The sequence below is a fragment of the Echeneis naucrates genome, chromosome 7, assembly GCF_900963305.1.
Source record: "Echeneis naucrates chromosome 7, fEcheNa1.1, whole genome shotgun sequence".
Lineage (NCBI taxonomy): Eukaryota > Metazoa > Chordata > Actinopteri > Carangiformes > Echeneidae > Echeneis > Echeneis naucrates.
In genome coordinates, this window is record NC_042517.1 from 18,848,665 (window position 1) to 18,872,004 (window position 23,340).

The following is a 23,340-nucleotide window of genomic DNA, read 5'->3' on the forward strand; positions in this document are numbered from 1 at the left end:
TGAAAGTGAAGGTGCATCTCTTGGTCTGGGCAGGCCAAGCAGGTCAAGAGAGGAAGGAGGGCTTGAGTTAAAAAAAAAAAAAATCCCTGAGAGAGTAGATGCTGCTGGATTGAGGGGAGGGAGGTAGGTTCAGGTTTCAGCATTACAGGGGGTCTGGGGGAAGGACTGGTATTTTGGAATATACGAAGATCCATACAAGGCACAGTGGACATAAAACCGCGGTGCTTGCCCTGACGCGGTGGGTGCAGAGTGCCAGCTGGGCCCCGCGTTGGATTCCACTTAGATTTTGGAGGGTTTGACTGCATGGTGCCATAAGTCTCTGGGAACAAACACTTCACACACCACTGACTGAAAGCCTGGTCTCCTCCATCCCTTAATTTCTCACCCAAGCTCCTGCATGTCTAATATTTAGACATGTTCAGCTTTGTGGACTCAAGGACTGTTGTGCTACTTGTAGCATCCCAAGTTGTTTTACTATCCGTGGTCAGATGTCAAGAAGAAGATGACCGTAAGTTGAAAAGTTTTCCTTGACGTTCTTTTTACTTGGAAAAAAAATGTGTATTGTTGTTCTGATGTCATTGCTGACTTCTTGTTTGCTCTCCCAATTTTCTCTAACTGATGTTATAGAAAAATTGTGGCTAAAAAAAAGTGGTATGATGTCAAATGAAGAGAGTGCAACTTTGTTCAACTCATATGTTTGTTTGTTGTTTTTTGGTCAGATAGACTGCATGTTATTTCTAATTATGCAGTTATTTGGAAATGATATAAATCTATACTGTCAAGCAGGATTTCGTCAGTCATTCCAAGTAAGTGATTGGAGAGGTTTCTGTAGGATAGGTGAGGCTGTCAAGGCACATCTGTTTGGAGTGGAGGACCAGGTGAACAAGTGTCCTCTTGTCCTCATCTGGCTCCTGCTGCTCAGCCATTCCTGCCATTTGTTCTTATTGTAGCAATCTATTTCAGAAGCATATAGGCTTACACAACATTCCTGATGCATTTAATGGCTTTGGCTGCCCTAATTCCATACCGTTATCTTAGAAGAGCAAATGTCTTTTTGATCTAGGTTATGATACAATTCATGAATTTCTAGAAGTAATTATTTATCAATTAGTGGGAAAATCTAAAGTGAGATTAAGATGTGAAAAATGAACCTCACACACTTCACACCAGCAGACTCAGGGTTTTTATATGATGTGAAGTGACAGGGTCAGACAGTGTTTGAACCCAGACTAGCAGGCTCAAAGGGTAGCAAGAAGAGAGAGGGACAGAGGACAAAGTGCACAGCAGGAGTCAACAGATGATTGACATATAGTTGTATTTATAGCATGATGCACTTCCAACGCCCTCTCTCCTAGTATTCATCAGCTTTTAGGAACACATTAAGCCATAAATTGTTGTGGAAGAGAGAGCATAACATTCCAGTTTCCAATAGCCAAACCAATCTCTGATTCCACAGCATTGTAACGAAAAGTATCACTTTCACAAAAATGCTTTAAAACAAATAACAGTCGGTAGGCCCTAAGCTCTGTGCATTAAACAAATCTCCCATTCTTAATTCACTAAAGTGTTTACACTGGCACTTAACACAGCCATGGGACCCAGATGGAGATATTTTGAAGGAACCCCTGTTTACACAAGGCAGCAGCTTGTCAATTGGGCACAGTATCCCTGTAAGAGAGGTTCATTCATACAAGCAACAGAACTGGTCTGCAGGTTTAATATACTCAGCCAGCAATGTCAAATACCACAACTAGGACTTACTGTTAACTGTAACCTTTTATGCTACTATAATACTATCCTTATGATAAATATGAGCATTTACCTCCTGCACAAATTCCCAAATAGGTTTAAATCATTCTTGTGCTCTACAACTTTGTGTTTGTACCAGAATATTTTTGGGTCAAACCAGCACCTGTTCAGCATCAAAACAGCAAGACCTCATCCATAATTCCTGTATTACCAGATCTTTTGAATGCAGATTTTTTTTTTTATCAACTTTACTCTAGATTATCAAGTGTTCACAGCTTTTATTTGATGAAATATAACTTGTATTTTTTTATGTCCCCACTTCATTCATGAACCAGTCCTCCTCCATTTTACCCCCCTCCCACTTCCTGGCCCTACTGTTTGACTCGATTTCATCCTGTTATTCTCACTTCTGTTTCTTAAACCAACTTTTGTAACAACACCTACCAACTAGACTTTATGAACTTTTCTGCATCTAACACTTTCTTCAACCAACATTTCTCTCTTTCCATTGATTGCTGCTATGCCTCCTCTGTCAAGCTGCCACACTCCCCCTGCTGGCCACCACAGAGGAGGCAGGTGGCTGCATCCAGGAAGGCCAGCAGTATAATGATAAGGATGTGTGGAAGCCAGAGCCTTGTCGCATCTGTGTGTGCGACAGCGGAGCAGTTCTGTGTGATGAGATAATCTGCGAGGAGATCAAAGAGTGTGCCAACCCTATCATCCCATCTGGAGAGTGCTGTCCCATCTGCCCTGCTGATGCCAGTGCCCCCATTGGTTGTAATTTATTTATTCACATACCCATAAATAAATTACTCTTGTAGCTTGCATTTATCTCCCTCCTAGCTCACTTTGGAAGGGGAACTGGCGCAGGATCCAAATGTGCCCGATCAGGGCTGCTGTAGACACTGATAATAATTTGGTGTAGTAGTTTTGGCTTCCAGAAAAGGTCATAGCTTTATCATTTGTTATTTCAATAATGACTTTTTACTCAGGCAGAACCTGCTGTTCTCTATTCCAAAGTGAGCCTCTTGGTTTTCCTGGAGATCAGATAAATCAACATAATCACAATCCTATCACATCCTGATTAATGTTGTCTAGTCCTCAATTAAACCAGTAGAGATGCTTATTTTAACTCATGGCTAAGATGATGTCTATTTTCATGCTGAGCCATAACTCCATATGACCCATTTACTTTAGAGGGGTATCCTCAGGTGACTTAAGTCAGAGATGGACCAGGGTGCTCAGAACTTCTGATGAATGAGGTCTCATGTCAAGACCAAATAAACGAACCTGCCAAAATTTCAAGGCCTCATAAGTATTCCTGTGGTTTCTTCAAAAACCTCTTTAATTTGAAAAATAATTACAATGATTGCAAATAAATGAAAAAGCTCTTACACTTAATTAATTTATTAAAATAAGTAATTCCATTAAAAAATCATTGGTTTTGCTGATGGCTCAATTTTTATGATGACTCTCGCAGGCCATCAAAAACTGACTATTTCAGCTGATAACTGATTTGTTATGTATTAACCTCTCATCGTACTTTGAAAGAAACATTTACTTGCACTGGCTGCCATGCTTTACTCAAAAAGCTGAGCTCATAACTTGCTATCTTTGTAACATTAGTTAAGATCTAAACACATTCTCATCTCTTAGACCATTCTTGCTTCTCCTTCATCTCTCATTAATAATATAATGTGGATGGGCTCTTTTCCTTTAGGTTGATGAATGCTATTTGATCACTTTAGCATCATTAGATTTTTTGCAGGTCTCCTATCTTAAGAATCACAGGGTACATGCCAAATCAGTCAAATGTCTAAAATGTTGTTCATTTTTAATGTTGTTCTCTCTTTTTCCCTTCATCCATTCATCTGCAACATCAGAGATAATTGGTGCTAAGGTGAGGCTGAGCATTGTGCTTAAATGACATCGATTCACATTCACAACTAAAAACACAATGGAAACACCTAGAGTTTTTTAGTTTTTAGAAAGGTTTTTCAGGACTCTAAGTTTGTTTCTTTTTTTATCAATCAGGGCCAGAAGGGTGAACCAGGAGAGATTGCCGATGTAAGTATGAATGAACTTGCGGCATTTAGTACTTTGTGAAAAACTGCTTTCTACACAAACTCATTACTGGCCCGGGTATAAAGTGTACTGTCTAACTCCCAACTGATAATTAATATCTTAATTATCTTAATATTTGGAATAATTTCAGAATTATTTCTGTTGGAATCAATGCTAGGTCACATTTATACTTATAATCATCCCATACTATGTTTCTGAAGATTTGGTGTTGTTCAACTGTAAAATAATTATCTTATTTCACTTTTTCTTTAGTGTTAAACTTTTTAATTTAGAGAAAGTTTTCATCAATACAATTACAACTAACTACAACAATGTTTTGTTGGACTTTCTATTAAATGAGGACAAACCCTGCATTCCTGGGGCATAATGAACCCACTCAAATCCGCTTAGATCCCCTCAGCAACTTTACTAAAAGTGCACGTCAGGTGAGCAAAATTTGCTAAACCAGAGGTTAAGAGGAGGTGATGTTTGAGCAAAATTTGTCCTGTCAACCGAAATCCTTGTCACACTGTGTTCATTTGGCTTAATGTCCACCTCCTGCAAAGTTGGAATGTTCTCTCATTTTAGCTGTTCAGAAAGTAGCACAACTGGAATCAGCATGAAAGACTGCTCTTGAAATAAAGGGCCATTTATGATAACTATCACAGGCATCTGACAAGAGCTTTCCTTGTATCTTCGTGCAGGTTGTAGGACCAAAGGGACCACCCGGCCCAATGGTAAATACTACAGTCTTTTACTATATTTTATTTACTATATGTTTTGTATTTATATATTTACTTTACAATCCTTATTCCTCATTTATTGTGACTATGTTTGATAGGTGGCTTTTGATGCTCACTATAGTCTTCCTATGAACAGGCGTTTTATGTAATCCTTACTAAGACAATGATTTTTTATTTTGCAGGGCCCCCCGGGTGAGCAGGGACCACGTGGAGAAGCTGGCGCAAAGGGTGACAAGGTAAGAAACCCCTCCAAAAAATTCTAGAAATCTTTCTAAATGTATCCATGTCAATACCATATTGTGATTTCAACATCTGATTATAAAAGGCCAGTGTGTAAACATCCAATGATAATCATTCACCACATATGAGAATTCATCTGCAAATGTGAAATTGTGAAAGAAAATTCAAGAAAAACATCTTGCCACTCAGTATACCACAGGCAGGCAAGACCGGGAATATAATGCATGAGCCAAAGTAAAGAATTAGAACAAAGGTTTGACAGCAGTATGACCAGGTAGAGGCATGATTTCTAACCAACAAGCTTCCAAAAACTTGATTTGTGCCATGCAAATTAAAAGAAAAAAAAAACAAAAAACTTTACAATTTTCTCTTCAGGGAAATCCTGGACCTCGAGGAAGAGATGGTGAACCTGGCACCCCCGGAAATCCTGGACCATCTGGACCACCTGGACCACCTGGGCCACCAGGGCTCGGAGGGGTGAGTTTGCTGGACATTTCTAAAACACAACATAAACAATTTTCCACACCATATGCTCATGTCACACAATACAGTGATGAAAATGGATAGGGTTGATTCAACAAAAAGACAGATGGAAGTATACAGCAATATCCTAATGGTAAAGAAAATAATGATTGTCAGTACTTTTTCCATCAGTAAATCTTATTTGAACTGTTGCAAAGCAGAGAATGGATGAAACCGATTTAACTTTGAATGTAACTTTGCTTTGACTTTGGAATTATGGTTTATTTTGGGAGAAGCAGGTGGCACATTTTCCATGTGTAGATTCTTTAAGGCAGTCAGTTTATGTTATCAGTTTGTGTCTCAAAGCCTTTAAGTTCGAGAAAGATGAACCACGTAAGCTGACTTTTGTGATTTTACAGAACTTTGCTGCTCAGATGGCTGGAGGTTTTGATGAGAAGGCTGGAGGTGCGCAGATGGGTGTGATGCAAGGACCAATGGTGAGTAGAGCTGACAACTATTGGCACATTTTGCTTAACAAATGTGCTGTATAAGTACTTGGTGACAGTTGCTCTGTCACAAAACACCACTGCTGACATTTAGCTTGCCATGAACTGCTCCTGAAAGGAAGTAGTTGAAATGAACTAAGATGGTTGTGATGCTGCCACCTGGTGGCTATGATATATATATATATATATATATATATATATGTGTGTGTGTGTGTGTGTGTGTGTGTAAAAAATATGTTGTCCAATGGTACTGTAAGTATCTTAAGAAGATAACTTTAAAAGATACTCAAAATGGTGCTTAGCTTACTTTTTTTTTTTTTTTATAATTTTCAATAACTTTGAATGTTTAGTTCTCTTTTGAAGCCACCCACTTTATCATATCGTGCAAGACAAAAAAACTGAGTAAAGTTTTTTTTTCACTTGCAGGGTCCTATGGGTCCTCGTGGACCACCTGGACCTTCTGGATCCCCTGTGAGTACATACAGTACAGCTTTACATCATGGTGATAATCAAACAGCTAATGTTGACATATATGAAGAATTTTTGGCATGAATATGAATGGATAAATAACAATTTATTTTGTCATCTGTGCCTATAGGGCCCACAGGGTTTCCAAGGTTCCCCTGGAGAGGCTGGAGAACCTGGTCCAGCTGTAAGTATAAACATCTGTTCATAGAGTTCACTTAAAGCACCTGTTGTCACAGAGCAATTGTTGATAATATATAGAATAAAAGGCATATTCAAGTCTATCACAGCTGACTGAATTCATTTAGTGAAAGCATTTAGTTCAATAGATGGACACGATCAAACAGTGCTTACTATATCAATGATTTTTCTAATCACCTTTAAGTGGATTCTCTAACTTTGCGTCACAACAGGGACCGATGGGACCTCGTGGACCATCTGGACCTTCCGGAAAACCAGGAAGTGATGTAAGTAGCAAAGCTTTATCTACACATGAAACCCACTGCTCATCAAAACAAGAATGGCCAAACCTGGTCTAAGCCAAAATTAAAGAAAAAGACATGTTTACAGAAAATTATTTTAAAAATGTTTTACACATACATTCATCCCAGGTCTTCCAATTAATAATTTCATTATTTCAGGTTATTTCCCAATTATTTGCCAATGATTTTGATCAATCTTCCTCCTTTGTACTTGGACTTTGCTGTGGCTTCAATGTGCCACAAGGGGGCACTGTCTATTTTCTGAGAGTGAAGCTCAGCGCAATGCAGCTACTGTAACTAATCCCTTTGCTTTCCGTTTACTTTTATTTAGGGTGAAGCTGGCAAACCTGGCAAAGCTGGTGAGCGTGGACCTGCAGGGCCTCAGGTAAGAAAAGTGCAAATGATCGATAATTGATCATTCCATACTTAAACAAAACTATCTCAGCTGTTTATATATTCAGGGTTACCAATCAAAGGCGAGATGAATGAAAATTCCCTGAGACAAAAGCTATTTTTAAATTCTATTACAGGGAGCTCGTGGATTCCCTGGAACTCCTGGACTTCCTGGAATCAAAGGGCACAGAGTGAGTGTTTTAACTTTCACTGCAAAACAGAAGCAGGACAACTAACACATTAACCTTGACACACCTTCATTACATCTCAAGAACCTGAATGATGTGTGTGTCCTGATGGGTACTTTCCTGTTGCTCTGTAGGGTCACCCTGGTTTGGACGGAGCTAAGGGAGAGAATGGTGCTGCAGGAGCCAAGGTAGGATCCCAACATTATCTTTACTGATTTTATAAACTCACAATTGTTTTCACTTCATATCTTCTAACTTTTATGATCTCTGCTCCCATCAGGGTGAAGCTGGTGCCCCTGGTGAGAATGGTGCCCCTGGACCTATGGTGAGTTTGCAGTTTACAGTTTCTCTGGTCTGCCACATTATTCAGGATGCTCTTCTACAAAACAACAAGATAACCAAAGGTGTAATGTCCCATGAATTTATATTTTATTTCTAGGCTGTGTGATTACTGATTATATGTCATAGTTAAATGTGTACAGTTATATTAGTTGTGTATTTAAATTACAGTTATCAAAAGAAAACTGATCAACTATAACCTCTGTTAAAGGGTCCTCGTGGTCTGCCTGGTGAGAGAGGACGTTCTGGAGCTGCAGGAGCTGCTGTGAGTAACTGTTTTATATCTGCTTCAGTCTACAGAGCTGCAATATGTTTCCAATATGCCGTTTGTAATAGCTTTGAATCCGTTTTAAATTCATGGTCTCCATATTATGATGCACAGAAATAACTATCTTGTCTTCTCACTCATCAGGGCGCCCGTGGAAATGATGGCTTGCCCGGCCCTGCTGGTCCACCTGTACGTATAATAGTTCCCACCTCACATCCAATCAATATACTTAGTTTTAATGACTTATTGCAACAAAATACCTAGCAAAAATTATGCATTCATCTGATGTCAGTCCTAACCTGCAAATTTTTGTTCTGTCAACAGGGGCCTGTTGGTCCTGCTGGAGCTCCCGGTTTCCCAGGATCCCCAGGAGCCAAAGTTTGTACAGACCACAGCATCATAAAACATTATTTCAATGCAGAACACCACACATATTAAAATAAAGCAGTAAAAGACAGGTTAGTGCCATTCAAACCACAAGTGGTTAACACCATGTTCAGAAAGTTGATCACTCTTTATTCAGTCTGGTTGCTTAGAACCCACTTCTGTCTGGTTTTTCAAGCCATTAAGCTGCCTTCCTTTGAATGAGGGTTTATAGTTTATGAGATCAGAAGAGATATGTATTATCGTACGCGTGGAAACATATTGTGTACGAGCCATACAAGGTAGTGATAACTTTACAGGCTCGAGATAACTAGGGAAAACAACACTGTCCTCATCTTTCCCACATGGAGGGAAAATCGTTTAATTCTAAGCTTGAAAAAATCCTTGACTCCAATTAACGATGAATTTCTTGTGCCTTGTCAGGGAGAGGCTGGTCCTACTGGTGCCCGTGGAGCTGAGGGTGCACAGGGACCACGTGGAGAGGCTGGTACTCCAGGATCACCCGGACCCTCTGGACCATCGGTTTGTTTTGTCATCCCTTATCCTGATTATACTAATTTATACTATTCATGGTCATTCTCATGTTGTCTTTTAAATATATTCTTGATTCATTGCTTTTTGTTGACTTATTATTATTTTTTTTTTTTTTTGTGCACAGGGTAACCCTGGTACTGATGGTATCCCCGGAGCTAAGGGATCTGCTGTAAGCTCTTTCTCTGTATTTACATGTTTAGAATCATTGATACCCTTTTTTTTAGTATTTATTTTGATTCTGATATTTTATATCTTTCTTCTTTCCTGAAGGGTGCTCCTGGCATTGCTGGTGCTCCTGGATTCCCCGGGCCACGTGGCCCACCTGGACCACAGGGAGCTACAGGACCTCTGGGGCCAAAAGGACAGTCTGTGAGTCTAAAAGAATCTAAAACTGAGTGAAACTTGAATACTTTTCACATTTTTATTTATCAATTTTGTTTTAATCTTTCTTTCCATGTTTAGGGAGACCCTGGTCTTCCTGGATTCAAAGGTGAAGCTGGACCCAAGGGAGAACTTGTGAGTTACCCAGTTTTAACTTTATACCAGTGTTTATGACTGCAATCTTTTGACAAAATCGTTTAGAATTAGACTACAGAGTAGAGATGCTGAGATATCTCCATTTTTCCAGGGCCCTGCTGGTCCTCAAGGTCCCCCTGGCCCTGCTGGCGAAGAAGGAAAGAGAGGTGCCAGAGGAGAGCCTGGAGCCGCCGGACCAATTGGACCTCCAGGAGAGAGAGTTAGTAATCAGGATATATCATAATAATATTTTTGACAACTGACATTATTTATAAACTGAAGCTGCAATTTTGCCCTGTCTGATCAAATTTGTGTGTCTGTCTGTGATTTTTTTCAGGGAGCTCCTGGTAACCGTGGTTTCCCTGGTCAGGATGGTCTTGCTGGTGCAAAGGTGGGTCCAGTGCAAAATTATATTCTTAAACAGTCCAAATTCATTTCAGTTCACTCACTCCATTTGCTCTCAGTAATGCAGCTGAAAAGCTTCTTTGACAACAAAGCCGTGAGATTTCGACCACAGATATCTAACCCTCTGATATTTAAAACTGACTTAGCTTTTTCTTATATTCTTCAGGGTGCCCCTGGTGATCGTGGTGTTCCTGGTGCTGCTGGTCCTAAAGGTGCGACTGGAGACCCTGGACGCACAGGAGAGTCTGGCCTCCCTGGAGCAAGAGTGAGTCTGGCATCTTCAACCATTAGCCCAGAATCTGGCAGACAATGTTGCAAAGTTATTTTTAGTCCTGAACCAGTTAAATATTACAAGTTTTCCTAGTTCTTGAGTGAATCTCTAATAACGTTTGTGGTTTTCATAGGGTCTTACTGGACGTCCCGGAGATGCTGGTCCACAGGGCAAAGTTGGACCCTCTGTGAGTGACTTAAAATCCTTTGGTATAGCTGTCTGTCATGCTTATAGACCTGTTAAAGGTCTAAAATGACACAGGGATTTGTAGGAAGACACTGTAAATGAATGGTTAGCTCAAAAACAATCCTTGCTATTAGGTCTGTAACAAGTTAAAATGGTAAACGTTTGATTTCGACAGTATGGCTGCGAACTGAAATGTTTCCTCACTGTTTGACCAACCAGAGCCTGAGCTCTGTTTAGGCACACCATATAATCTTATTCCATCATGTAATCATGATTAGCACACAAGTGAATTTTTCAGTGCTGATTTCTGACTTTTACCTTGTGCCTTTCACAGGGTGCTGCTGGTGAGGACGGTCGCCCTGGCCCACCTGGTCCTCAGGGAGCCCGTGGGCAGCCTGGCGTGATGGGATTCCCTGGACCAAAGGGAGCCAATGTATGCATTTAGGGTTTTTATGAAAACAGTATGGAAACATATTGATTTCATAACATACTCATAACACTGCAGGTCATTTAATGTGATGTCTTTTCAACAGGGTGAACCTGGAAAGCCCGGAGAGAAGGGTCTTGTGGGACGCACTGGTCTGAGGGTAAGTACAGTTTCTCAATTAATACTTTACTTTCCCACAAACCTTAGAAATGGATGCATCACTTTCTGCCTGCAGATTATCTGTCATAGGTTAAGTACTCCTCTCTGTACAGGGTCTGCCTGGAAAAGATGGTGAGACTGGTGCTGCTGGACCACCTGGCCCTGCTGTGAGTGTTTTAGCAGAATTTTAAGAATATTCTCACCTGTCTTTGCTTCTGGCTGATCTCCTGCATTTGGTTTTCTTGTAGGGACCAGCTGGAGAGAGAGGAGAGCAAGGACAGCCTGGACCTTCTGGCTTCCAGGTGAGTTTATCCTGTCATCAAATCCTTGGTAAACAAATTTACCTACAATATCCATACCCCAAGTCTTGAATATTGACGCAAGCAGATATCAGCGGACATTTTCATTCCGAGACAGTTAGTTCAGGTTGATTTCTTTTGGAGAGACAGCAAAGTTATAAGCCTATAAGTGTAATGATCTAATCTATAAAGTATAACTTATTCATTTGCTATTGTTGGACAGGGTCTGCCAGGACCATCTGGTGCCCCTGGAGAGGCTGGCAAACCTGGAGATCAGGTGAGTGTTTAACGTGTCTTTCAACCTGCAACCTGCTAGACACAAACTCAAAAATCTTAGAGCTCCCATATTACCACCTACTTTGCATACAACAGTATATCTGGGCAGTGAAAACTTCCCAACAACATGTCACACACATGATATGAGCCAACTGTTCCAGAAGGCTAGAAAAAGGACAAAAACTGCTCCTGGTTCAAACTTGTTACAACTATGTTGTTGTCAGAGACAGGAAAACAAAACAGCACCCAAAAGGTGTAATTTCTGCTGTGAAGATCACAATGTCCTCCTCTCAGTACATACTATGAATGGGTTTTAACATAACATACCTCAAATTTATACTTGGACTAACAATCAAACCTCAGTAGAATTTCAGAAATTTCAGACACTGAGACCACATCCAGACTAGTGTTAAAATATTGTGTGCTTTCTCATTGCAGGGTGTTCCCGGAGAGGGTGGAGCTCCTGGTGCTGTTGGACCTAGAGTGAGTGTTTATGTTCAGTCTTCTACAAAGCATGGGAAAACATTTATGTGGTGCTATCATTTACAGTTCACACATACACATATACATTGCTGTAAATTAAAGACTCCATTGCTGGTTATCATCCTGACATTCTCACCTCACACAGCTGAGCAAGTAGTGTCTACTTCTGAAGCTTTTTCTCCCGTTGATCCAGCTTCTTCTTGTCTCCTAATAGGGTGAACGTGGTTTCCCTGGTGAGCGGGGTGGTGCTGGACCTCAGGGTCTTCAGGGACCTCGTGGACTCCCTGGAACACCTGGATCTGATGGGCCCAAGGTCAGTGGACTCTGAAACAGATTTAAGATTCTAAATAGTGTCCAACACATCAATGAGTACCTTCTGTAGCAGGCTAAAACAGCAGGTTCTCCACTGGACATTCAATCATTCAGCATGTCCAGCGTACATCTTCAAAGATTCTCTGCAGAAGTCGACTCAACAGAATTGACGGTTCTGAATCAAGAAAACCACAAAATGTCTATTTCAAAGTTGACCTACCCTAGTTTAAATTACATCTATTTGTGGCAAGACTCCAGAGGTCTCTGTGCCTGGGCCATCCTATGTGCTTGTAAAGCCACAAATTAATTTTTACATTTCAGGGTTTTTTTTTTCTTTTCCACAAATTAAATGAATGAGATATAATGTCTGTGTTAACATTGAGCAATCTTTGGAAATCATGGCAGTGCCACTTGACAGTCAGCCAATCAGCCAATCTGTTTCCTACTATTTTCATTTTTATTAATCTATATAATACCTTTATAGAATAGTGCCCATCTTTTGTCAAATGGCTTGCTCTCCTTTTACACAGCTGACACATATTTCAGATAAATGATTGAACTGTTCAGGCTTTTAACAACATGTAGCAAATAATGTAAATACTATAAATTTAATTATTTTATCTATATAGCATTATCTGAGATTCAACATGTTGTCCACACTTAGGTTCAGTTATTTGATAGAAAATTTGTAGACAAGAAAAATTGACCGACAAGTGATGTGCTGTTTCTAAATCAGGGAGCTATTGGACCGGCTGGTGCTCCTGGATCTCAGGGACCCCCTGGCCTGCAGGGTATGCCTGGAGAGAGAGGTGCTGGCGGAATCCCCGGACCTAAAGGAGACAGAGTGAGTAGCAGTTTCTTTTAGTCACTGTTATAAATGATGCATATTTTAACAGTATGGATTACCTCAGCAGTGAAATGTTAAATTTAAAGCCTTCTTTTTGTCTCACAGGGTGACAATGGACAGAAGGGACCTGAGGGTGCTCCTGGAAAAGATGGTGCCAGAGTGAGTTCAACATCAATCCATCAGTCCTTTATCTATGCTGCTTATTCCTTATGATTGTGAGGGATCTGAAGACAGTCCCAGCATAGAGTGCAGTGTGCCTCTATGGTCACCAAGTCACCAGCACAGGGCCAACATATAGAGACAGAGAGATCAACAACCATTCATGCTCACATTCAAACCTACAAAGCTGCATTTCTTGGTGCTTAACCACTGTTCCACCAACCACCCCAACATGAATCATGGGTTTCTGTTAGTTTAGTGTTATGGAGTGAAGGAGACATTAATTAAAAACAGTGACGTTTGATCTCTGTACCCTAAAGACATTCATGCTTTCTTCTTTCTTAGGGTTTGACTGGTCCAATTGGTCCCCCTGGCCCATCTGGACCCAATGGTGCCAAGGTAAGAATAACAGTGTTACCTTGTGTTATTAAAAGGGCTGATTAACAAATGTATTTGAATGAACTAGAGATGAGTTTACCATCCCTATTGTTGATATTTAACTAAGTGTTTCTTTTCAAACTAGGGTGAGACTGGACCAAGTGGACCAATTGGTACTCCTGGTGCTCGCGGTGCTCCTGTAAGTACTTCTTCAAGTGGAATGTCACAATATGTAGTACACACCCTATCTGATCAGCTGTGTGAGTACATGTGGGTCACAATAATAATAATAATAATCTACTAGCTGATGGAGGAACATGCAGGTGTTAATCTATTTTGTGCCACAATTAAATGTATTTGTATTTGAGGAGAACAATGTTAAAAACAGCATTAAATATTCAATTCATACAGGTAATAGCATTGTCTCCTCTACAGTGGGTATGATGCTGCTGCTAACAAATTAATAGCATTACAACAACACTATAAGTGGCTCAAACAGCCACATCACTAAAGTTAATTTTAACAGTGTATGGGGATTGTCACTGACTAGTAACCTTGAACTTAATCAGACTGAAACTTTGTGTTTTTAAAGCAAAAACAGATTTCCAGCTGAAAACTTGATTTACTGAGAGTTCTGGCCTTTCACAGCAGACCTGGCTTTGTATATCCTTATTATCAGATAAGAAAGTTTGACACTTAAATTATAACGAGAGTAATGTCTGTGAATTCAAAAGTAGAATTGGATAATGACCACATTGCATATTTTTTCACATTGCTTACAACTTTCAGTGTCATGCACCAAAAAGCTTAGGGTTTTACCCTAACCCATAACTTATTTAAATATTCAATATCTTGCCTGAGGTTTTCTCTTGCTGACTGTCCTGTCCTCTTGCAGGGGGACCGTGGTGAGGTCGGCCCTCCTGGACCAGCTGGCTTTGCTGGACCTCCTGTATGTAAAGGCTACATACCTAAATATCTTTAGTTTTAATGAGCTGACTGGAAAAAAGCATTTCTCATTTTAATTTGTTACCATTCTGCATATATTGCTGCTTTGTAAAACATATTCAGGGTGCAGATGGTCAGCCTGGTGCCAAGGGAGAGCTTGGTGAGTCCGGACTGAAAGGAGAGGCTGGTTCTCCTGGACCTCAGGGACCATCTGGAGCCCCCGGACCTGTGGTAGGTATTTCACCTAAAATAGTGTACAAAAAGCAGATTGATATACATATATTGGATCAAATGACACATCTTACATATGAATATTTGCAGTGCTTTAAAGTCATACTTGTGTCAGATGATCATTAGTTGTTGTTCCGCTTTCTTTAGGGACCAACTGGTGTATCTGGACCTAAAGGAGCTCGCGGTGCTCAGGGAGCTCCTGTAAGTAAAACAAATTGATGGGTGATGTGTATTGATCATCACAGAACACAATATATCAGCTGAATGCAGATACAGAGAAGGCACATAACATTACATAGAGTATACCTTTAAGACTCCTGGTCCTTCGGCCATTTGAATTAAATTGATTGAGTTACTGCTTTACTTCAGTGGTCACGCACATAACAACTAAGCCTACTCTAAAAAATATATCTCAAAAATCAATATTCAAATGTTTCAAACTAAAATATCAAGGATTCATTAATTCTACTTGCTCTCTTATTTGAGCAAAATTTCTCTGATCAGACCAACAGGACATATGAAGAAACAAGCTTCAACCTTTGGAAATTATGACAGGGAGTTTTCACAGTTTTTTGACATTTAATTAACTAAACAATTATTTGCTTAGTTGAGAAACCAACAGAAAAGTTAACATATGATGGAAGTTTTTAATTGCAGTTCTGTAGAAGTGTATACAAGCATGGAGGCATATAACTTTCTGTGTGCACACAGATGCATGTTTGCACGCAAAATAAAGACAGTCTACTAGGTGGATATGAACCAATTTCTAGGGAAAACTATTTATCCTAATTTACATTCAAAACAATCTCCACAATTAATTACAAACAGCAATGAGCACAGCAGGCTCATTGTCGGCCCAGTTGAACCATCTCACATAAGACAAGGACAGCCTGTATCAGCATCATAATGATGGATTCAAAGTTGTTCTTTAGACCTTCCCAATAGCTGAATTTTGTGTATTAAGACAACTATACAGCAGTGATTGGTTTAGGGTTAAGATTAATAACAGCCTGTGGGCCTTTACATGAGCTTACAATATGCGGACCCAAGATAGCAATGTCAGTAAAAGGCTCAATTAGATTTGGGTTTGAATCTTGAGCACATAAAAGTGCAGTCCAACATAAATGGCATGTGACAATATTACTTTCAACCAGGCCACTGTTGTTTTTTTTATCATGGTTGTATTAAATCATAAGTAATGCCATCCAATCTAGTCAAATTTCATTTGAATCATTAAGTCAGAATAAGTATAATGTATCAAAAACTACTCACTCTGAGCCCCTCACTGCTGTGAAAAATGCAATTCTAACATATATATGGCTTTCATTCTTAAAGAGATTTAAATAATACTCAAAACATATTGAAAATACATTGGCCTATGCCTCTGCCACACCTGTACATCAATATTGGCCTCCAACTGTATGTTAATTATTATGCTTAGTGAACTCTTTTTTATCCTTGACAGGGTGCCACTGGTTTCCCCGGTGCTGCTGGCAGAGTTGGACCTCCTGGCCCCAATGTGAGTACTTCATCAATAATAAGTGCTTCCTGAGTCAGTTTAAATAACTTGTGCTTGTGTGTTTCTGTGCTCACTTAATTGCTGTCTTACCGTCATAGGGTAACCCTGGTGCTGCTGGTCCTGCTGGACCTGCTGGTAAAGACGGACCAAAGGGCGCTCGTGGTGATGCCGGACCCACGGGAAGACAGGGAGATGCTGGACTTCGCGGACCTCCTGGTGCCCAAGGAGAGAAAGGAGAGCCTGGAGAGGATGGACCACCTGTGAGTTTGGTTTTGCACAAAACAAAAACCCTTTAGAACTTGTCAGTGGAGTCAGGCTCTGAGACCACATTGATGCTCCAGATTTATATTCACAAAACAACTGAATGAAACAGATTCCACTTACTCTGAATTCAGATAAAGCCGATAGCCACACTTTGTGACTCAGTCCTCTCCTTTCTGCTATCCCTCTGCTTCTCCTATAGGGTGCTGATGGGCCTGCAGGTCCTCAGGGTCTGGCTGGATCCCGTGGTATTGTTGGTTTGCCTGGTCAGCGTGGCGAGAGAGGCTTCCCTGGTCTCCCTGGACCTTCTGTAAGTGCTTTTATTTCATGTGTGAAACTTCCCAAATAAGCAGTTTTTAAAAGTCTAGGTTGTTGCAATCTGCCAAATCTGTCTTACTTTCACACAATCCTTTGCCTTTTTAAAAACGTATTCAATAATGTAAAACTTCATCTTACTGCAATTTCCGCTCTTATTTTAATAAAGGATTAATTCTGTTTTTAACAGAATGAACACAGAAACTAGACCCTCTGAAAGTCCAAAGATTATTCTTGGAGTGTAATAAAATATTTAATTTGTATTTAGGGAGAGCCTGGTAAACAAGGAGGTCCTGGTTCTGCTGGTGACCGTGGACCCCCTGGACCAGTAGGACCCCCTGGACTTACTGGACCTGCTGGAGAGCCTGGTAGAGAGGTCAGAATTGAAAAGATGCTAACAATAACAAAATGTCAAATATCTGTTACTATCCACTTGGACTTACAAAAACAATGATCACATCTTCAGTAAAAGTAAATTAAACGAAAATGCTATATTGAAATTATACAAAAGAAATAACATTTTTAGTTTGCACTGACAAACTAAATGCGCCCCATGTCACCAAACAGGGAACCCCTGGATCAGATGGACCTCCTGGTAGGGATGGAGCTGTTGGAATTAAGGTGAGAGAACAAAATCCAATCCAGTTACTCCAACTAGAACTAGTCTAACAAACATTAAATATCCCGTGATGACAAACATATGTCATCTTGCGTTATTACGTTGTGTCCTCCTTTAGGGAGAGCGCGGTAACACTGGTCCTGCTGGTGCCCCTGGAGCCCCTGGAGCCCCTGGTGCTCCTGGACCTGTCGGACCTCTTGGCAAGCAGGGAGACAGAGGAGAGGCTGTAAGTAACACATTACATTGAAAATGTGCTGCATTGTAGGCTATTTGATAAATTAAATGTGAACAGCAATAGGCGCTCACAGCATTTTTCTTTGAGTAGGGTGCTCAAGGACCTGCTGGACCCCCAGGACCCGCTGGTGCAAGAGGAATGGCTGTAAGTCTCATTATCTCTCACTGTATTTGATTTTCTCTGTGTAAAGGGCTGCATATATACAGACAGACATTATCATACATGACAACATTTACTCCAGGGACCCCAAGGACCTCGTGGAGACAAAGGAGAGGCTGGTGAATCTGGAGAGAGGGGACAGAAGGGTCACCGTGGCTTCACTGGTCTGCAGGGTCTACCTGGACCTCCTGTAAGTAATCCAAAATCTCATGAATTTAGCTCAGCTCAGGCGTATTCCTCATTCATCCTTTCTGTCCTCTGATCTGTTATCTTTATCAAAAAGGGTCCCGCTGGAGATTCTGGAGCAGCTGGACCTGCAGGACCAAGTGGTGCTAAGGTAAGAAATCTGACCTGAAGCGAAGGAGAAGAAAATTTTGTATTATATTTCCATCCTGCAGTTTTAGCAGCCAGTATATATGATGGTAATGAAGGGCACAGGTTAGTCTTTTTGTAATTCTCCAATCACCTGACAAAGCCGGGGACAGGAGGGGCCACCTGCTTTAATTACCCACTGCTGCGATAAGATGGGCAGCTGAGGCATTTTGTAATTACTCTTTGCAAGGAAAAGAGGTAGACAGACCGTTATTGGTGAAATCACTCCTGCTGAGATCGGAAATGGACTTCAGTATCTGTTCTAGATTAGCTAAGCACTCTGCATGATAAGAAAAATGAAGGGAAATGTCACCATACATATAATCTTCATCCATAATAAGGCAAAGGGTCTAGAGGTGATTAAACTGGTTTATCTGATTTTTTTTCCTCTTACCCAGACTGTGTGGTGGATCTAAAATATATGAAATATAGTTGAACACTTGAACACAAAAAAGCAGCATACACTAGTTTCTCTTGATATAAAACTGACTGTGTGTGTAGGGACCACCTGGACCAGTTGGACCTGCTGGCAAAGATGGCTCTAATGGACAGCCTGGACCTATTGGACCCCCTGGACCACGTGGACGCTCTGGAGAGACTGGTCCTGCTGTGCGTATAATGTTGTTAAAAAATTAGATCTACAATTACCAGAAAACAAACTGCACAGTCTACTATGCATGTGCTTTCTTATTACACATGATTCATCTCACCTCCCTGATCCATTTCTTTCTTTTGTTCTACTTCAGGGTCCTCCTGGTAACCCCGGACCCCCTGGTCCTCCTGGTCCTCCTGGCCCCGGCATTGATATGTCTGCCTTCGCCGGTTTGGGTCAGACAGAGAAATCCCCTGATCCTCTGAGGTACATGAGGGCTGATGAGGCATCCAACTCCCTGAGGCAGCACGACGTGGAGGTCGATTCCACACTCAAGTCCCTCAACAGTCAGATTGAGAACCTGCGTAGCCCCGATGGCTCCCAGAAGAACCCTGCTCGTACCTGCAGAGACCTGAAACTGTGCCACCCTGAGTGGAAGAGCGGTAAGCAGGTCGAATTGGTTGGGAAAAAAATTTTGCTGACGTGTTCACGTTTAGTCTTAAACATGTTGGTAACAGGTGAATACATCTATTTTAAAATTTTCTTTATAAAATGTTTATAAAGTGTTCCTTCTGGCACCATATATATAGATTAAGAGAAACTTGAAATGTTGCTGCCTTGTCTGTATTTAGCCCCAGTGCAGCTCTTAGACAGTTTGATTGGGATGTACAGACATGTCAGTTGTTTGGCATATGTACATAGATTTTAGTGACTTCCGGAAACTCTCACCATGACTAGAGTTGGGTGGGCAGCTAATGTTCATATGAACCCTGACTAAGGCAATCCTGTCTTTGCACTTTTGGTTCCCAGTGTTGCATTTCACTCCATCCAAAAATAAATCAAAAGAGCTGAGTTTGAAAGCCCAAAACTATTTCTTTCGTCTCTGAAAGCTTCAGTAGGAAAGGGTGGTTCACAGAGCGAAGTTTGAACGAAGTTTTTAGCTCTGTGAACTCTGTGAATGCATTCAAGTATAACTCACTTACCTAAGGTGAGAGAGAAAATCAGGTTTCTGGTTAGCACCCTGAAATGTTTTATTGTGTGATACAGAACTGAGTATATAAGTACGTTTCACCTATTCTAAGTACACTTTCTGGGAAACACTTACCTAACGTGGTGTTTGGGTATAATCCATCGAAAAGATTTAGTTTCTCAGTTTCACTCCATATTAACTGATTGCCCTCATCTCTACAGGTGACTACTGGGTTGACCCCAACATTGGCAGCACAGCCGATGCCATCAAGGTCTTCTGCAACATGGAGACTGGAGAGACCTGCGTCTACCCAAGCATTGCCAAGGTTCCAAAGAAGAACTGGTGGACCAGCAAGAGCAAGGACCGCAAACACATCTGGTTCGGAGAGACCATGAATGGAGGATTCCATGTGAGTCATTTAGAAATCATTTAAAATTGTTTCTAGAAATTGAGCTGATCCTAAAGAAGTAAGTGATCTCCAACATGAAGGCTGATGATTAACTCCCTCGATCACTGTCTGGTTCTGCAGTTCGACTACGCTCAGGATGGTCCTGCCGCCAACGCTGCCAGTGTCCAGCTGACCTTCTTGAGGCTTCTGTCCACTGAGGCTTCCCAGAACCTCACTTACCACTGCAAGAACAGCATTGCCTACATGGACCAGACCACAGGCAACCTGAAGAAGGCTTTGCTGCTGCAGGGCTCCAACGATGTGGAGATCCGCGCAGAGGGCAACAGTCGCTTTACGTACAGCGTTTTGGAGGATGGCTGCAAGGTGAGAACAGAGAGCTTCAAAACAGAACCAGAGAAAAAAAGATCTCTTAAACTGAATATAACTGTCACTGCATAATAAGACTATTGTTAACACACTTCTCCACCATCAACCAACAGAAACATACAGACCGGTGGGGCAAGACTGTCATTGAGTACAAAACACAGAAGACCTCCCGTCTGCCAATCGTGGACATTGCTCCTATGGACATCGGAGGAGCGGATCAGGAGTTTGGCGTGGATATAGGCGCAGTCTGCTTCTTGTAAAGTGGAGTATCACAATGGCCCCCCCCAAGTAACAGGAAAAAAATGAAACTCAACCATGAAACATTACACACACTTCCACAATAAAGAAGACTGGAAATTTTAAAAGAAAATTGATGCTTTTTCTCTCACAACGAAGTGCTCTCCAAGTTGTACTCCCTGGATGTTAGCACTGAAGGGCACCGGCAATATCTCTACACCACACCAGCATTCTCTGTCAACCCGCTTCCTGAGATCCAGTCATGTTTCCCATGGCCCACCGTTGACGGGAATGAGTCAGAGCCAGGAGGAAGAGGGACAAAGCGAACAAGTTATGGAGAACAGAAACATGACTTGATGTCACTTATTTATTGTCTAACCTGAATGGGCAGAGTTGAGGTAGGACTGGACGGGTTTACTTTGTAAGTACGACAAGCCCCCCTTTCCACTACAGAACAGCCGCACAACCTCTGTCCCAGTCCTACTCCACCTCCCTCCCTGTTTCCCTCCTGACACACAAATATGGCATTTTGAATCAGTGTAGACCAAAAATATATATATTCTCAGTAAGTAAAATCCAATCCAGGTGCTCCAGGCCTGTCCATCATGTGCAGGAGCAAAACCTTTACTGTGTATTATAAATCCTTGGTTCTATTGTTGTAAAAGTCTGTGTTTATAAACAACCAGATGGTTTTATATATATTTCCACATTTTGTGTGTACATGTGTCTATATGCACACCAACACTTTTTGGAAAGTGAGGCTACATTTGGGATGTATGTTTCAATGTCCTGTACCCCTTGACTGCCCATCAGAAGAAGGCCCAGTTCTCCAACACAAAAAAAGGAATTTTTTTTTTTTTTTTAAGAATTTGAAGGAAATTAATTTTGCCTTTTTATTGTAGTCATCCAGATTGTTTAAAGCTACCTCACGCTGAAAAACAAAGTGAAAATGTTGAGTTTAAATCTGAGCTGACCAAAACATTAGCTTTCAGGTGGATCTGGGGCTGAACAGCCAGCTTTGCTTTGGGTTGCTCTCTCTTCAGAAGGTGCTATGAGTTCTGTAATTCTCCACCAGATGCCCCCCCCCTTCCTTCCTTCCTCTCTCTCCCCCTACCTGAATTCCCACTAGCCTCACACCACACATTCACACTCCACCCTGGAGGAGGGGTGCAGCCGGGTTAATACAGGGAGGACAGGGGCTACTTGGAAACCTCCCTTTTGAGTCCAGATCCCCAAAGCTTGAACGCGGGACTCTACAGACAGTCGCTTAAAAAAAAACACAACCAGGGTGGGTTGTCTCTGTGTGTGTGAGGGCGTGTACATTTTTTTAATTAATTTTATTATGACCATGATCATTTTTGTTTTTATTTTGTTACACTTCTAATTGCTGTAAATTGGAAAATAAAAGGAAAACCGAATTAAGAACGAAGTTGATTTTTAATTGAGTTTTGAATAAAAAAAGAAATGGCGTGAGGATGTATCTCTTTTCTCAACAGAACCATTTATGTGTACTTAAATGTTTTTTATTTTTGTTTGTTTGTTTTTGTCAAACTTGTATTTCTTGAGGTCAGTTCCTCTTGATTGTGAGTGTGTGCATCTGTGTGTGTGAGTTTAAGACTGAAGTGTGTTTTCAAATGGAGAACTCATATAACAAAAAGGAACAGACAATGCGTATGCTCTGCGGTTTCAGGGTGGGTCCAGGTGACATTGGCTTTTTGTCTGAACTAATAGACATAAAAATAAAGAACATTTTGTTGACTGGAATCAAGTATTCTGCAGAGTAATGATGCATCAGAACCTGTCTGAGCTGCGGCCTGCTTGCTCTCTGGTCTGCCCTGAGTAAAAGTAAAAGGTTAAGTCTTTCCAGTGACAGATTCTTATCCAAAATACGACCCACAAAACATCCAAACACAAAAGGATCTACAATATATTTTATAGCTAAGAAGATTTAAAAAAAAAAAAAAAAACCTATGCATCACTATACTGTAAGTCAAAACTGTAAAATGAAAAAGCAATGACAATTATTGTTAAAGACTAGGAAAAACCTAAAATAGATCACAGTTGAAAGGGGAACTCTGCTGATGTTGCACATCAAAGTGTGTTCACAGGTGTGATGGAGCACTGCTGAATGAAGAGGAGTTGAAACCTCTTTTTTGGTCCAGAGCAGAAAGCAGAGCAGAAAGAATGCTGATAAACTGCTCAAAGTGACACAAAGAAGGTCGGTCCTGCTTCACACAATTTTTTAAATCCTAAATGCAAAGAGCTGTATCAACTGCATAATGGAAGGACCTACTGGAGCAGGCTTGGTGTGTGGCTCTTTTCTTTTCACACAGTGAAACACAAAGAAAAGCAAAAGAGCTACACAGGCATCAAATGACCCCAAGATGACAAGATGCATAACTATCATACAAAAAGTGATTGCAAAACAAAACTACAAAACAAAGAGAACTGACCACAAAATGGAAACGATGACAAAAGAACCAGAGTCAAAATGATGAAAAATAAATGCCAAATAACCAAGAAGGCACAAATGACCACAAGAGATTCAAAACTATAAATAGATGTGAGATGGCAT

General features: G+C 40.9%; 1 protein-coding gene across 1 annotated transcript; it reads left to right on the forward strand.

Annotated features, from left to right (window-relative positions):
• The first annotated feature begins 229 nt into the window (after positions 1-229).
• LOC115045889 (collagen alpha-1(II) chain-like) lies at positions 230-22,245 on the forward strand. Its single transcript, XM_029505848.1, has 53 exons — positions 230-508; positions 3,633-3,649; positions 3,784-3,816; positions 4,518-4,550; positions 4,739-4,792; positions 5,172-5,273; positions 5,678-5,755; positions 6,191-6,235; positions 6,363-6,416; positions 6,643-6,696; positions 7,043-7,096; positions 7,242-7,295; positions 7,427-7,480; positions 7,573-7,617; positions 7,843-7,896; positions 8,044-8,088; positions 8,224-8,277; positions 8,707-8,805; positions 8,942-8,986; positions 9,088-9,186; positions 9,280-9,333; positions 9,446-9,553; positions 9,671-9,724; positions 9,905-10,003; positions 10,143-10,196; positions 10,530-10,628; positions 10,729-10,782; positions 10,895-10,948; positions 11,030-11,083; positions 11,304-11,357; positions 11,795-11,839; positions 12,054-12,152; positions 12,888-12,995; positions 13,104-13,157; positions 13,503-13,556; positions 13,681-13,734; positions 14,431-14,484; positions 14,604-14,711; positions 14,859-14,912; positions 16,177-16,230; positions 16,329-16,490; positions 16,694-16,801; positions 17,075-17,182; positions 17,374-17,427; positions 17,544-17,651; positions 17,751-17,804; positions 17,902-18,009; positions 18,103-18,156; positions 18,693-18,800; positions 18,938-19,226; positions 19,975-20,162; positions 20,283-20,525; positions 20,642-22,245. Exons 1-53 carry the CDS (start codon positions 415-417, stop codon positions 20,786-20,788), a joined length of 4,266 nt encoding a protein of 1,421 aa, XP_029361708.1. The 5' UTR covers positions 230-414; the 3' UTR covers positions 20,789-22,245.
• The last annotated feature ends 1,095 nt before the right edge of the window (positions 22,246-23,340 follow it).

Coding starts and splice junctions, on each gene's coding strand:
- LOC115045889 (XM_029505848.1), top strand. CDS start 415: ATGTTCAGCTTTGTGGACTCAAGGACTGTTGTGCTACTTGTAGCATCC. Junction 7,897..8,043: donor CTGGAGCTGCAGGAGCTGCT/GTGAGTAACTGT, acceptor CTCACTCATCAG/GGCGCCCGTGGAAATGATGG. Junction 8,987..9,087: donor CCGGAGCTAAGGGATCTGCT/GTAAGCTCTTTC, acceptor TCTTTCCTGAAG/GGTGCTCCTGGCATTGCTGG.